Genomic DNA, 14,163 nt, shown 5'->3' with positions numbered 1-14,163 from the left:
TCCAGTATTATACTTATTTTTCGAATTATTTTTCTTTTCTTTGGTTGTTTTTTTAAGTCTTAAATTCTCCATTCTCTTTCCCCCCCTTTCCTTTTTCTTCCCCACATAAAATTGCTTGTTCATTAAAGATGGCTTCTTCTTTGTCCCAGACTTCTTGTTTTGCAGTCTTTTCTTGTTGTTTCTCATAGTTCCAAATCTCCATTTATAAGAGTTGAAAAACAAAGCCAAAAGAACCCTTCCCTTCTTGTGCATCTTCTTTGTACTTTTTAAGCTTCATTTTCAATTCATCCAGAAGTGGTGCCATTGTATAAATTTTTAAACAACCACCTGATTGATTTTAGTCATTCAAATATAATAACCAAGAATCCAAAGATCACCAAATAATCCAAATACATACAAGCTGTTTCTTTTTTGCTCTTTTTTTTTCACTTTCTCTTCCTGGGGTTACTATTTAGTTGCAAAATGTATCTTTTAGAAGTCTTGTTGAAGTTTTACTGTGGATTCTTTTTAATTCCAGGCAGTCTCCTCCCTCTTCCAGATCCTACCCTTATTCTTTTTCTCTCCCTTCCTGTTTATGAAAAAGAAAATTTTTAATGTCCAGAAATCTTTATTATCCCTTTGGCATTTTGTTTTATTTTCAGCTTAATTGCCTATTGATATCAAAGCGGATTTTTCCAATTTCTTATTTAAGTCTCTTAGTTGTCAGTATAGGGAAGGAGACAGAAGGAAAAAAAAGCCAAACCTTTCCCTTTTCACTTTCCTTCGCTGCTTCCGACTCTTCTTTGGGAGTAATGTTATTTTTTGTAAGTTTAAATTCCAGGGTACCTTAGTTGTTGCTTTTACAATTTAACCCGGTCAGCCAAAACTTTCACTTCTTATCTTCCTCCTGCACATACTTTTCCAGTCGAGTTCTCCTTTGTGGTGACCATTTCTGACCACTGCAACCGCCTTCGGGAAATGGCCAGCTGAGGAGGAGAGATGCCTCTCTCCTCAACCCTGCTGGCAGTCTTCCCCCTCTTCACCACCTCTACGGGGTGGCTTAGCCCCAAACCAGCCGGCTCAGGCGCTCCAGTGGCGAGCCCAGACAGAAACTGCGCACGATCGCGGATTTCTGTCTGTCAAAGAGTCCGAAGCCCTTCAAACCGGAAGGAGAAGATGAACATTTGATAATAGCAACCAAGATATGTTGGAATTTTTTTAACTGCAAGGGAAACTAATGCTGAGTGTAGTTTAATATTTATCCTGAACAAAAAAAAGCAGATTCTAAATAATTCAGCACATGGCTAAGTAGGATTCTGAACAGGTATTCCTTGATTTACGACCACAATTGAGCCCAACATTTCTGTTGCTAAGTGAGACATTTGTTAGGTGAGTACCCCATTTTATGACCCTTCTTCCCACAGTTGTTAAGTGAAACACTGTAGTTGGTAAGTTACTAATGTGTCTGTTAAATGAATCAGGTTTCCTCATTGGTTTTGCTTGTCAAATGTTGCAAAAGGTGATCACATGACCTTGGGACACAGCAATCGTCATAAGTTTGAACCAGCTGCCAAGCATCTGAATTTTGATCACATGATCGTGGAGCTGTTACAAAGGTTGTAGGTGTGAAAAATGGTCATAAGTGACTTTTTTCAGTGCCTCTGTAACTTTGAACAGTCACTAAATGAACTGTTGTAAGCCAAATAGATCTCACAAGTTCAGATAGCTGACATAAAATGGATAATGGAGTCAGCAAGAGAACAATAAAGGGGGTTACTTTTGCTTTAATAGAGTAGACAGACCCGTCATTATGTAGACCATGTCAGAACATAGTATATTAAGATCCACATGTTTGCCAAAACATCTGAGGATTTTTGAGGACCAAACTGAATTTGGAAAACTATTGCTTATCATAGTGTGAGAAAATACAATATTGTTCCCATGGGATGGCAACTGGAATCAAATTCAGAAATTAATATTTAAAAATGACATCACATTGTTCACTGAAAATAATGTAGATTTAGAGCTCATTGTGAAAGCAACAACTGTGGGATAATGTTAAATGTTAAGACAAAGATAACGTCACTAAACGCTGGCAAAAAATATTTCCTTACAATGCAGCTCAGCAGTGGAATCAGTTATCAAGACTGGGCTCTCCTTCATTATATTGCTCAGTTTTCAATCAGATCTTAATTAGGATTTTTCTATTCTGCAATGTCTTGGAATTGATTTCCGTGTATCTTCAATAGATCATTCCAATTCTATGATTCTAGGGTTCAGATACAGTTTTCAAGAGCCCATCTCAGTAGAGTCATCCTCTTAATTTGGATCAGCATTGGCAAAATCTGAAGCCCAGGCCTGGTATGGTGCATCCAGAGAAATGCAACAAATGAAGTTATAGCTAGACTGATATGTAGAAATTAATCTTGTACTTTGAAAGCTTGTTTTGAATGAACTACATTAACTACCAGGAAACACCACATGACTGTTTCATCCTAATTGGGACTTCAGATAGGGTGTGGAGGGAATAAGGAATGGTCTTGCGGTGTTGGAAGAAGAGCTGCTATCAAGTCAACAGTCAGATAAGAGGGGCTTGAGTCCAGGTCAAGAAAATAACTTGAGAAGAATCTATCTCAAAGAATACCCTTACCCAGTTCAATAAAGATAAGATGAGAGTAAGGGAAACAGCATTCCGATGTGCAAGGTTCTGTTACAATAGCTATTCTGATAAAAGTACTCATAATTTATATAGTGTTGTTTCTTATCTGGCCTATCTTGATGGACTGACTTATTGATAGCTAGATGTTGTTCTGTGGAACTCAAATCCTCCTCTAGGAATTGAATTAATTGCTGTTTAGATGACTCTATACAGTGCTTTAGGAGTTATCCAAGGCTTGGCGTTCAGCATTTATAAGAAGGTACATTTGAAAGTGTTAAGAGAAATAGTTCTACAGTCCACTTTCCCTGAAAGCTCCCAGAGAAGACACAGGTACAGCAACTATATTATGTTGTGTCCACATATATGCGGGTTTGTATGACTTACACGAACGCTTTTTGAAGGAGAGGGATGTCTCTATTTTAATTTTTTTGAATGAGATGGACTTTGAACCTGAATTTCAGTAAGATCAAGCAAAGTTCAAACAGAAAACAGTGTTGCGTTATTTAGCCCAAACCATCAATTGAAACAATATCTCCATGACAATGTTAATAGCTACTTAAGTACATTCTAAAGGTAGGCTTAGAAAGCAGCTAAAAGCATTGTCATTTCTGAGTGGTTGATTTGTAAATTGTCATTCATCGCTTATCTGCCAACTATTGAATCTCACATTAAGTAATCTGGCAAAGTGTTCTAAGAACGATCTTATATCCCTTCTCAGGAACAGACCAGATAATTATGTAGAAAATGCTTTTAAGTGACTGTCAACTATCAGCTAGTTAGAAGAAAATTAATAATTGCTTTTTGAGAGTTACACAATGTAACTTTCACTGGGATTCATGCTTATTTTGAAAAACCTAGAATTTCAGTTCATTAGCCTTCCTGTTTAGGTTGGTGACACATGACAACAATTTTCTCTACATTTCAGATTATTGGAGAGTAATGTTATTGGTTCCAGAGAGTACAATCATTAGCTATATTGGTTAGAGATTATGGAAGTTATAGATCAACAGATCTGAAGGGTGCTTTGCAGCTTAAGAACTGGCAAATAGTGAAATCAAAAGATGTATAGCTCCAGGAAAAATCAAGAAACCATTTATATTTCTTCAGCTAATTTAAAATGTTCTGTATATCGGAACTGGATAAGAAAGCTTTTTGAAGGGCCACCACCCATCTTCTTACAAAATATTATTTTTTTCATATTCAATTTCAATTTCTTAAAATAAAAAAGACAGCCAACTTAATATTCCATATTATTGATCAATTTAATCCTATTAAGAGTTTTTTTTTTAAAGAATTCTCAGTGAAAAACAATCTCATAATATCAAACCTGTGGATAAAACACTAATTTTAACATCATGTAGCACATATACATATCATTGTAGTTGTTCCATTCCCGATTTCTTTCCCTTTGTATCCACTTCTTTTTGTTACATTACACTATCCCTATAGCCATCTTCCAATTGCTAGGTTTTGTTTTGCTTTTCCTATTGCTTTATTATCTATAATTCTCCTTCAACTCTATCTGATGTGGAATTCTTACAGGTTTCCGACAATGGCTTTATCTTGTCCTCATTAATACCAATATCAAGAAGAGTCTGTTTTAACTTTTGTGCACTGTTAAAAACAGTACACAAGCACAATATATAATACATGTGGTAGAGGTTTACTACATATTCATTCTGTGATTCAGTGTATTAAATATCTTTGCTGCTTCAACATTATTTTCAGTTATTCTGGTTTAGAGCAAGAATATGAAGAACTAGTTTGACTACTCCTTTGCTTTGGAATCAGTTCAGATGAGAATGGACTTAAGTTTATACATTTATGAGCTGAAATATAGCAAAGATATAAAATAAGACTGTTCTGGATTGTTTTTTCTGTCTATGAAACTATTGAATATGCGGAGAAGATTTAAACACTTTAAAAGACATTGGGGAGATATTTTGTGAGGGGAAAAAAAATGAGAGACGCTATTATTCCTAGCTCTCAAAGGGCCCCAAGAACTGTGCCTTTATATTGTTGTCGCGTTTCAGAATAAGTTGGAAGTAGGAAATAGTAATGTCAATCAAGTATTGGAAAGAAGTTAACTATTCCTGTAATTTCTAGTTACTCGTATATTTGGTCAGTGCAAAAATTAATGTGCTTTTATTCCAAACATGTAGAGATCCAAACAACAATGAATCCATAAGTGATGGGCAAATTTGAATGATTGGATCCTAATGATTGGATCCTGAATGGGCAATTACTGTTCTATAGCTAACTTGTCTTTATCAACCTTTATCAACCAAAAGGCAAGAAGGATTTTTCAGATGTAGTATAAAATGACAGTTTGTGTGGGTACTGTTAGAGTTGTATATGGTAGGAAATAAAATCTTTGAGTACTAATGTTATGTCTTAATTGTCTTTCCCATCTGATGGGGCTGTAACTTCATAAAAGCCCTGCAATATAAACAAAGATTAACATCAACATTTATAAATCAGAAAATACAATGTCATGTGCTTCACTTTGAGTCATAGGATACCATCTCCTAAGCTTGATGGAACAACCAGGTTTTGACTGCTTTACTGAAACCAGGGAGAAAAAGAGTAGCTCAGGGGAAGGAATTCCATAGTATATGTGCAATTGTATAAAGACAAGACCTGAAAAGAGTTGACAATATTTGATCTGATCAGATGGCCAGATGAATATAGGTCTCCCAATAACTTGATACGGAGCCATAAAAACCAGCAGCATGGGTTATCTGTAAATCAATCAGTAACCAGTGCAGCTTCCAAAGAGAGAGAAAGAGATTTTATGTGTTAAAAGAAATGAAGAGAGTAGAGAGCCCTGAAGCATACCAAGAAAAGGCAACAATCTGATTTTTCCTATCTGTCTCCTTCCCCCTCAAGACCAACAGACTGTTTGTTTGTCTAATAAACTTTTCAGAACTGTATAGAAAATTTAAGACTATTATTTGTCTTCCACAGGCCAATGGTATCTTAGATGGCTTAAAGACTAAAGAAAAGCTTTGAATTAATAGCCAGTTAAGCAACACAAGTCCCAAGGTGTGCACTTACTACCTAAAAAGATTGAATTTAGAAAGCAGTATTTGAGGATTTAGACTTCCAACAACAAACTAATAGATTTGGAAGAAAAATAAACAAAAGACATAAGAACAGATCCTGGAAAAAAAGGAGTGAAAGTCATTTTTAGTTTTAGAAAATCAATAGGAAAGCATTGTGTCTTTCTTGATGGGTTAATATCATAATAGCAAGATGGACAAAATAAAGAAGACCTTACTCAGGAGCATTCTGCACAAGAGTAAACTCTGTGTCCTGTAGCAGTGTTCTTGTGAGGAACAAGTCAGCTCTACCAAGAAGACAGCTTATGTTGCAATTACTGTTGATCTAACAAAGTAAATTGACAAGGAGATGAAATTAGGATATCATTTGGTGATGTGATATTTGACAGAAAATTTGCTATAGAATAGGAGAGGAAATGTTATCCGTACTGTAAGTATGGATTGATATATCCTAAATCAGGTCTTTTTTCCTACTTGGAGTATTTGTATAGTGGGAATTTAACAAATACACCCCATCACTGAACAGTTGTTCTCTGTTTTATTCCAATAAAGCTGCTTTTTAAAAATCTTTTTAAAATGTACTTATGCCATCTTGATTCTCACAACAAGTATATTACAACGGCGAAGTTATAGTTTTGTTTCTATTTATCTGATAATGATAGATATATCAGGGAAAATTAATTTTGGGTTTGTTTTTGTTTTTCTGGAAAGATTAGGAATAGGAGGAGAAATTCACTCTTCAAAACAGTGCAGTAGAATTGAGATTTTCCCCTAATCCTGCATGGAGGTTTGGCCACCATGGTAGTAGGAACCATCCTCCTTCCAATAATTCACAATATTAAGCATCCCTGGCATGGATGATTTAGGCCATATGGAGCTATGCTCTCATAGACAATCGATGTTTGTGAAGAAGTTGAGTTCTTCTGATAGATGCAGACAGGTTAAGATTTCCCAATGGAAATGAACAGTAAATGTAGTATAGCAATTGCTAGATCCAAGGAGTCGTTTCCAGCCACATTTCTTAGCAAGAAGCAGTTGTCTGAGATAAATTGTTTATTCATAAAGCAAGTTTGCCTTATGATCCCCTCGTGAATTTTTTCCCCTTTACATCTCAAAACAATGCTTATTTTTCTGAAGAAATGCTACTTTGCTCTTATAAAAGGCTTCTTGGTATCATAGTCCCATTAAAACTGGAGTCATACCATAATCTCCATGACAACAGATACAACCAGTGTATATTGGATTCTTTGTTACACAGTCAAGAGAATAGGATAGATATGCTGAAATCATGTAGGTATTAACGATAACATCAAAGAGTTGACAGTCTTAAATTATCCTGAAGTTTTCCAAATGCCATTTACTTTTGGGGAAGATAAAATGCCCCCAAACAGTTATTTATATGTTTTTTTAAAGTGGGCAAAGTCATTATGTATTCCACTAACATTCCTTTTATTGATGTGAAAGTTTATTACTATTAACTTCTTTGTAGCTATCATTATCCACTATTTTTTTTTAATATACACAGCTATACACAAATAGAGCAGTGGTCGCCAACCGGTGAGCCGTGAGTAAATTTTGGTGGGGCGCAGAGAAATCTCACCCCCAGAGCACCCCCAAAGCAACTAATCCAGGCTGCGCAGAAACACAAGGCTGTGCCGCCCACATGGCCCGTGGGAACCCTCCCCACCCACTCACTCCTTACCCGGCAAACTTGCCTGCTAAATTGCTATTTTTCCTTTTTCCGACCATCAGGTGTTCTGCTGTGCCGGGAGATTTAGATCAGCTAGGAAGCAGGAAATGGTTGGATTTCTTTGTTTTCTAGCTAATCTTTAGACTTCAGCTCTGCTTTTAAGCACAGCCAAACCTCCCTTAGGACTGAAGGTTCTATTATTCAGTGTGGATTCACGACAAGCAAATTTGAGAGACTGAGCAGTCTCTCAAATCTATGGCAGATAGATAGGCCACTGAATGATTCTGTGAGCAACTCAATCTGCCTGCCTGCTTTGTCTGATTTTCGGTAAAAGTTACTCTTTTTTAATAAAAAATTCAATATTTATATAAATATTTATAATATTTACATACAAGCCATGCCCAGCCAGTCACATGACCACCAAGCCACACCCACAAATTAGGCCATGCCCACAGAACCAGTTAGTGGTCCCTGGGATTTAAAATTATGAGTTTGGTGGTCCCCGAGGTCCAAAAGGTTGACGACCCCTGCACTAGAGCACTTTGATGTAGTGGGTAAGGTGCTGGGCCAGGAGTAAGAAGAGCTATGTTCTAGGTATAGAGGCTAGTCAAGTAACTTGGATCAGTCATCTCAGTCCTAGACTGGAAAGACCTTATCTACCAACCTGTTCTGGACTGGTAGATTACAGTTACAGTTCATAACCTTGAAGGAAGAGACTTTTCCCATGCCATGGATTGATTGGGCTGATAATGTGTGCACACATACATGTATCAAAAATATCCTCATATCCTTAAGTGATCAAAGGAGAAAGAAGTAAGAGTCAATAAAATAAGAAATCACATAACTTAAACATAAATATTTAGCAAGCTTGATTCCTTCTCCCCTCTTCATTCTCCCTTTTTAAATTCTGGTTTACAACATTATCTGATATTTCAACTTTGATACATACCAGTTTTGTGTTTTTCTGCAATAGGGAACAGCAGCACCTATATTTTACTAATATATGAATTTTTGCATCTATGATATTTGACAGTGTTTGTAGAGAGGCTAAATAAAATTCTGATGTCCAGCCCAGTAGTAGATTACACAGTCCCAAGACTTCTTAATACTTGGAGTTATTTTGCTGAAAAGAATACTGTCTAGTTTTTAATGTGGAGGATGATTAATACTAAATTTTATACTTTCTTGTTTCATATTATTTATTTTATTTACAGGATGTAAAAAAAGTAGTTTGATCTTCTTTCAAACTTAGTTTTGCTTGTTTGAATCATTGTTAATTCTATTTTGTTTCTCTTGTTTTAGAGAGTGTTCAATGTCTTGTACCCAATGCCTGCCGATCAAAGGAGACACGTCAGCATAAATTCTGCTCGCTGGCTACCTGAGCCAGGTTTAGGATTAGCATATGGCACTAATAAAGGGGATCTGGTGATTTGCCGACCAGAGTAAGTGGCATGGTTTAAAACTTGAAGATTATAATAAACGTCGATTTTACTAGAAACTTTTTAACCATTTGTTCATTTTCAGTAATTTATTTGGAATTAAATTTTAGGAGTTAATTTTTTTATGCTGAATTTTTTTACATAAATTATTACTAAAGTTAAATGGGCTTGAGGTGTATTTGGAGATTGTGAAAAGAGGAGAAAATCCGAGTAACTTTGCTTACAAATCTGTGTCATTGTTGCAAGGAAAGGGAAGACCCTCATTTCAGAGATTGACCTGAATTCTAGAGGTAATACAAACTGTTAGATGTTTCTTTTGGATGTAACTGAAGTTCAGGATAGAATCAGAGACCCTGTAGTTCATTTTTTTCCTCTTGTATAGCACAAAAATGAGGCACATCATCTTCAACTGCTTTGTGGTGGCCAATATTGAAGAAAAGATTTTATAATCTGCGTTTAGTAGGGAGATAGGTCTATAGTTCTTGATTTGTAATGGATCGGTCTCCTCTTTTGGAACAAGTGTGATATAAACTTCTGACCATGATTTAGGTATCCTCTTCTTTAACATAACTTCATTCATAACTTCTAGCAATGGAAAATTCAATGATTCTTGTAATGTTTTGTAAAATTCTGCCGGAAGTCCATCTGGGCCTGGTGCCTTTCCATTATTTTGTTTCTTAAGTGCTTCAGTTAACTCCATCATCTTTATATTGCTTTCTAACATTGTTTCAATCTCTTTAGGTATCTGGGGTAAATTAGCATTCTGTAAATACTGTTTAACTCTTTCCTCATCAATATTCTCTTGTATGTATAGTTCCCCATAATAATCTTGAATAATTTCCTTCTTCTCTTTACTACCATAGCAAACTTGGCCTTGGTCATCTATTAATTGCGATATTTTCCTTGATTCTTTCTCCTTTCTCAATTTATATGCTAACCATCTACCTGGTTTATTTGCATCTTCAAAATAGTTCTGTTTGGCACCTCTAATTTTTTGTGCTAATTCTTTTTCGATTTTTCTAACCCATTTTATGTTTGGTTATATCCATTTTTAACTTAATGTCCTTTCTCTGTGGCATTTTCTGTAGCTCTTTTTTGAGTCCTTTATACTCATCTTCTAATGCCTTAGAGGCTAATCTTTTCATGGTATTTCTTTTCCTTGTATAGTCTATTATCAAGCCTCTGGCATATGCCTTCATTGTATCCCATACATTCTGGATTGATGTATCTTCTTCTTTGTTTTCTCCAAAGAAAAAGGCCAATTCTTTCTCCATCCACTGTGTGAAGTCTTTTCCCTTTAAAATAGTATTATTTAATGTCCATCTAGATCTTCTTCTTTGTCCTTTCCATTTAATTGTCATTGGATTGTGATCTGCCCAAGTACTTGTTTCAATATTTATTTCTTGAATACTAGTTAACAATTCTGTTGACATCCATATCATATCTATTCTGGATCATGATAAGTGTCTATTTGAGTAGAAGGTGTATTGTTTAGTTTTAGCATTTCTTTCTCTCCATGTATCTTTTAAATTTATTTCATCTACCATTTTAAAAAAAGATTTAGGGAGTCTTTCTATTTTCCTTTATTGTTTTCTGTGCTGTGTAGTCCAGTTTACTGTCTACACTTCCATTAAAATCTCCCATCATAACTATATTAACATAGTCCAGTTCAACTATTTTCATATGTAATTTTTTATAAAATTCTTCTTGTTTGTCGTTCGGAGCCTAAATTGCAATCAGGAGTGTTTTCATATTATTGTCCATTATTTCCACCATTAATATTCTTCCGTCGCCATCAGTATAAATCAATTTCGCTGAGATGGTCTCTTTAATATATAAAACCACTCCTCTTTTCTTACATTGTGTCAAGGAAGTGAATATTTTCCCTAATTTTGGCTGTATCAACAATTGTTCATATTGTTTTGTAATATGTAGTTCTTGTAGGCAGATTATATCAAATTTTAATTTCTCTAATTTATGAAAGATTTTCCTTCTTTTAACGGCTGAGTTAAGTCCATTTATATTAATTGTAATCAATTTTTTCTCTTCCATGGTTATATTTTGTAATTAGGTTTAACAGCTCTTGTGGATCTTGGTTCACGTTGTTCTTTGGCTTCCTCCTTTCCACCTACTGCACCTTCTTCTTTTTCAGTCGTCATTTGGGAGTCCTCTTGGAATTCAATTAGTGAAATTTCTTTTTCTGCCTCTTCCTACCCTCTGAAAAATTCTGTGTAAAATGATTCAGCTTTCTCAATTGAGTCAATTCTATATCTCTGTTCTTGCCATGTAAACATTAAACCTTCTGGAATCAGCCATCTATAATTCACCTCTTTTTTAAGTAACAATTTGGTCAAAAATCGGTATTCCCTTCTCATCTCTCTCACACTTCTGGGTACTTGTTTCAAGACCACAATCTCCTTATCTTTGTATTTCAATGTTTTCTCTCTTGCCACTTGCAATATTTGCGTTTTAATGGCTTTCTTTGTAAATCTGATGTGAACTTCTCTTGGTAAGCTATTTCTCATCGCATATCTTGTAAAGACTCGATAAACCTCATCTATTCCATCCATCATCTTCTCTTCAGTTATTTCCAAAGCTTCAGCCAATATTTCTATCATTATCTCAGCTAGATTTTGTCCTTTTTCTTCCTCTATGTTTTGGAATCTAAGATAAAATTCTGATCTGTCCATCTCCCATCTCAGCATACCACTTTTATCTTGTACAACCAGAGTTAATCTGTTATCAATGTCTCCAATCTTCTTCTCTCTTTGCTTATCTTCTTCTTCAATTTTTTGGAGTCTCTCGTCATACTTCATCATCATTTGTTGGATGTTCTCCACTTTTTCATCGGTTTTCCCTGTTCTTTGTTCAATGTTCTCTATTCTCTTTTCAATATTCTCTGATCTTGTTTGAATATTTTGAATTCCTTGCATAATCATCTACAGGGTCACTATTTTTTTGTTCTTTTTCTTGCCTTAATATTGTCTGTATTGAACGTTGTCCTTCAGATGGTGGAGAGGAAGAAGTGGAAGTGGAAGAACCAGGAGCTGTTAATTTCCTACTCATTTTGAGGAGTTCAAAATCTTCAGGTTCTTCTAGACCTTAATCCAGTTGTAAAATAACCAATTGCAGTTCCAAATAAAAATAGTAGGAAAAAAGTAGGAGAATAGTAAGAAAAGAGAAGCCAAATAGTAATAATAATAGAAAAAGAAGAAAAAATTTATTCAGGTTCTTGTATACCTTAATCCAATCGGTTGGTTAGATGACAGTAAAAATTCATAAATGAAGGAAAAGACCATAAACACACCATGAACACACACAAAAGAGAAAAAGTTGTAAAATCCTAAAAAAGGCGAAAAAGTGAAGAAAAAGGCTAAAAAAGAAAGGAAAAATTCTTCAGGTTCTTCAACACCTTAATCCAATTAAGAGGTCTCAAATATAAAAGTATGCATAAAAATAAACCAAAGAAAAAGAAAAAAAACCCAATATGGAAGGTAGATGGAAAGACAAAAATACCAGGAAGGGAAAGAGAAGAAAAAGGCTACTCCCTTAAAAAGAAAAGGAAGGGAAGCATTAATACTACTAGCATTAATACTTTTCCTTTAAAATAAAAAGCAGACGTAGAAATTTAACTTCCAAAGACAAGAAAAAAACAAAACAAAAACGAAGACAAGTTCCAGAGAGCCAAATAGCTATTGCAAAAAAAAAGTAAACTGATGAGGAGGGGTAGCACAGCTTAAAAAGAATGAAAAGAGCACACTGCACTTTGATTATCCAAGGCTCTTGTTATAACTCTCTTCTCCAAAGACTTATCGCCTTTTCTTTTCCTAAGCTTCAACACCAGACTCCAGCTGTTGATAGAAACCCAGAAGAGCAACTGTAATAATACTCTCCCGTGCTCTTCCCTCTAATCAAGCAAGCAATGTCTTTGAAACAAAGTCTCAGTTCTTTCTCAGCTTTGTCTGGTCAAAAGAAAAATAGAATATTTCCAAGCCTCTAGTTGGCAGTGTTACAAAGTTTCTTTAGCTTTCACTTTCCCCCTCCTTTTCCAAGCAAAATATAATAAGAATTAATTTTAAAAAAGATATTTAAAAAATAACTAAAAGGGAGTCTCTGGCTTAAAATATTATCAAATCCAAAAGGAGAGAAGAATATATAAAAAGAAGAAGAAAACCAGTCCAGTTTCAAAATATAAAATCATGTGTAGAAAATCCAGCAATGAGAAAAAAAAAATACTACTTTGACATTCCTGTTTAAAATCGCTGCTTAATCACTTCTGTCAAAACTTTTACAGATTCTTTCTTTCCCTTAGGGTGTCCTTTCAAGTCTTAAAATAAAGAAAAAGTTCTCACCAAACCGGCACACTCTCTCTTTCCGTTCTCTTTTGTTTCGGAGCTGTCCCAGCTTCAGCAGCTTTAATGGCTGCCTCTTTGCCGCTGGCAAAAAGAGCTTCTCCTGGATCTACCAGGGACTTTGTGATCGACAGGATGCGCTCTTTACATTCACCGTCTCTTCGGGACGGTTTAGATCCACTTGGACCCTCCAGGAGCAAAGATATCGGCTGCGATCTCAGATCTTCAAGATCGCATGCCGTATCGCTGTGACGCCAGCTCCGCCCTCCTGTGATGGAAATATATATTGAATAAGAATAATTAAAATCAAAGATACAAATCTGACTCATAATACTGTGGAGCCAGCCAATTTCCTCTCTTCTCTTTCTCTTGGGTTTCCAATGGTGTTGACATTTTCAGTTGAATATGCCACGATTCAAGTCTCCCGTTGCTTCAATCCTTTATGCTGGTTTTCTAAGTTCTGGTAAAAAATAGAAATTTTGGTAGAAGTAGGAAAGCTGTGGCTTTCCATATATTGCTAAATTACAGCTATACTGAAAGAGCTAGGCATAACTCAATTAGTAAAGATTTCCCTAACAGCACAGTACCAGAAAGATAGCTTCACCTCTTATGTCTTATAATTTTTAAATTTTATTTATTAATTATTTCAGTGTTGAGGCCATCCAAGTCCATAGCAGATCTAGGCCACTCACAATTAATAAGATTTCTATAAAGCAACATGTATCAATTAAAAAAAAACAATGGAGCTGACCAGTAGACAGAATCAATACTTTTAAAAATTTGTAAAGCAAAAACAGTTCCAGAAGGGAGAATGGGGCAGTGGACAAAGAATAGGTGAGATTAAAAGAATATTATTAACATATCCTAGGCAAAACATAAGACTGCATCAGACTTAAATTTAGGCTTTGGTTGTTGATTAGATTTTTTCATTATTTTATTCTATATAACTGGTTGCTATCTTCAAAAAACTAAGGATGCCCAC

General features: G+C 35.2%; 1 protein-coding gene across 6 annotated transcripts in view; it reads left to right on the top strand.

Moving 5' to 3' along the window:
* The window catches only part of AMBRA1 (autophagy and beclin 1 regulator 1), a 166,454-nt gene that overhangs the window by 119,411 nt on the left and 32,880 nt on the right, over positions 1-14,163 (top strand). For all 6 annotated transcript variants that reach the window (XM_026671243.2, XM_026671240.2, XM_026671241.2 and 3 more), the window contains one exon: positions 8,693-8,832. In XM_026671243.2, coding sequence (XP_026527028.1) covers positions 8,693-8,832 — 140 coding nt within the window. The remainder of the gene's footprint in view (positions 1-8,692; positions 8,833-14,163) is intronic.

The sequence above is a fragment of the Notechis scutatus genome, chromosome 1 (assembly GCF_049901735.1).
Source record: "Notechis scutatus isolate UNSWTSFEM ecotype Mainland chromosome 1, rNotScu1.2, whole genome shotgun sequence".
Lineage (NCBI taxonomy): Eukaryota > Metazoa > Chordata > Lepidosauria > Squamata > Elapidae > Notechis > Notechis scutatus.
Note: the sequence above shows the minus strand (reverse complement) of the source record. Positions and strands in the feature narration are given on the sequence as shown.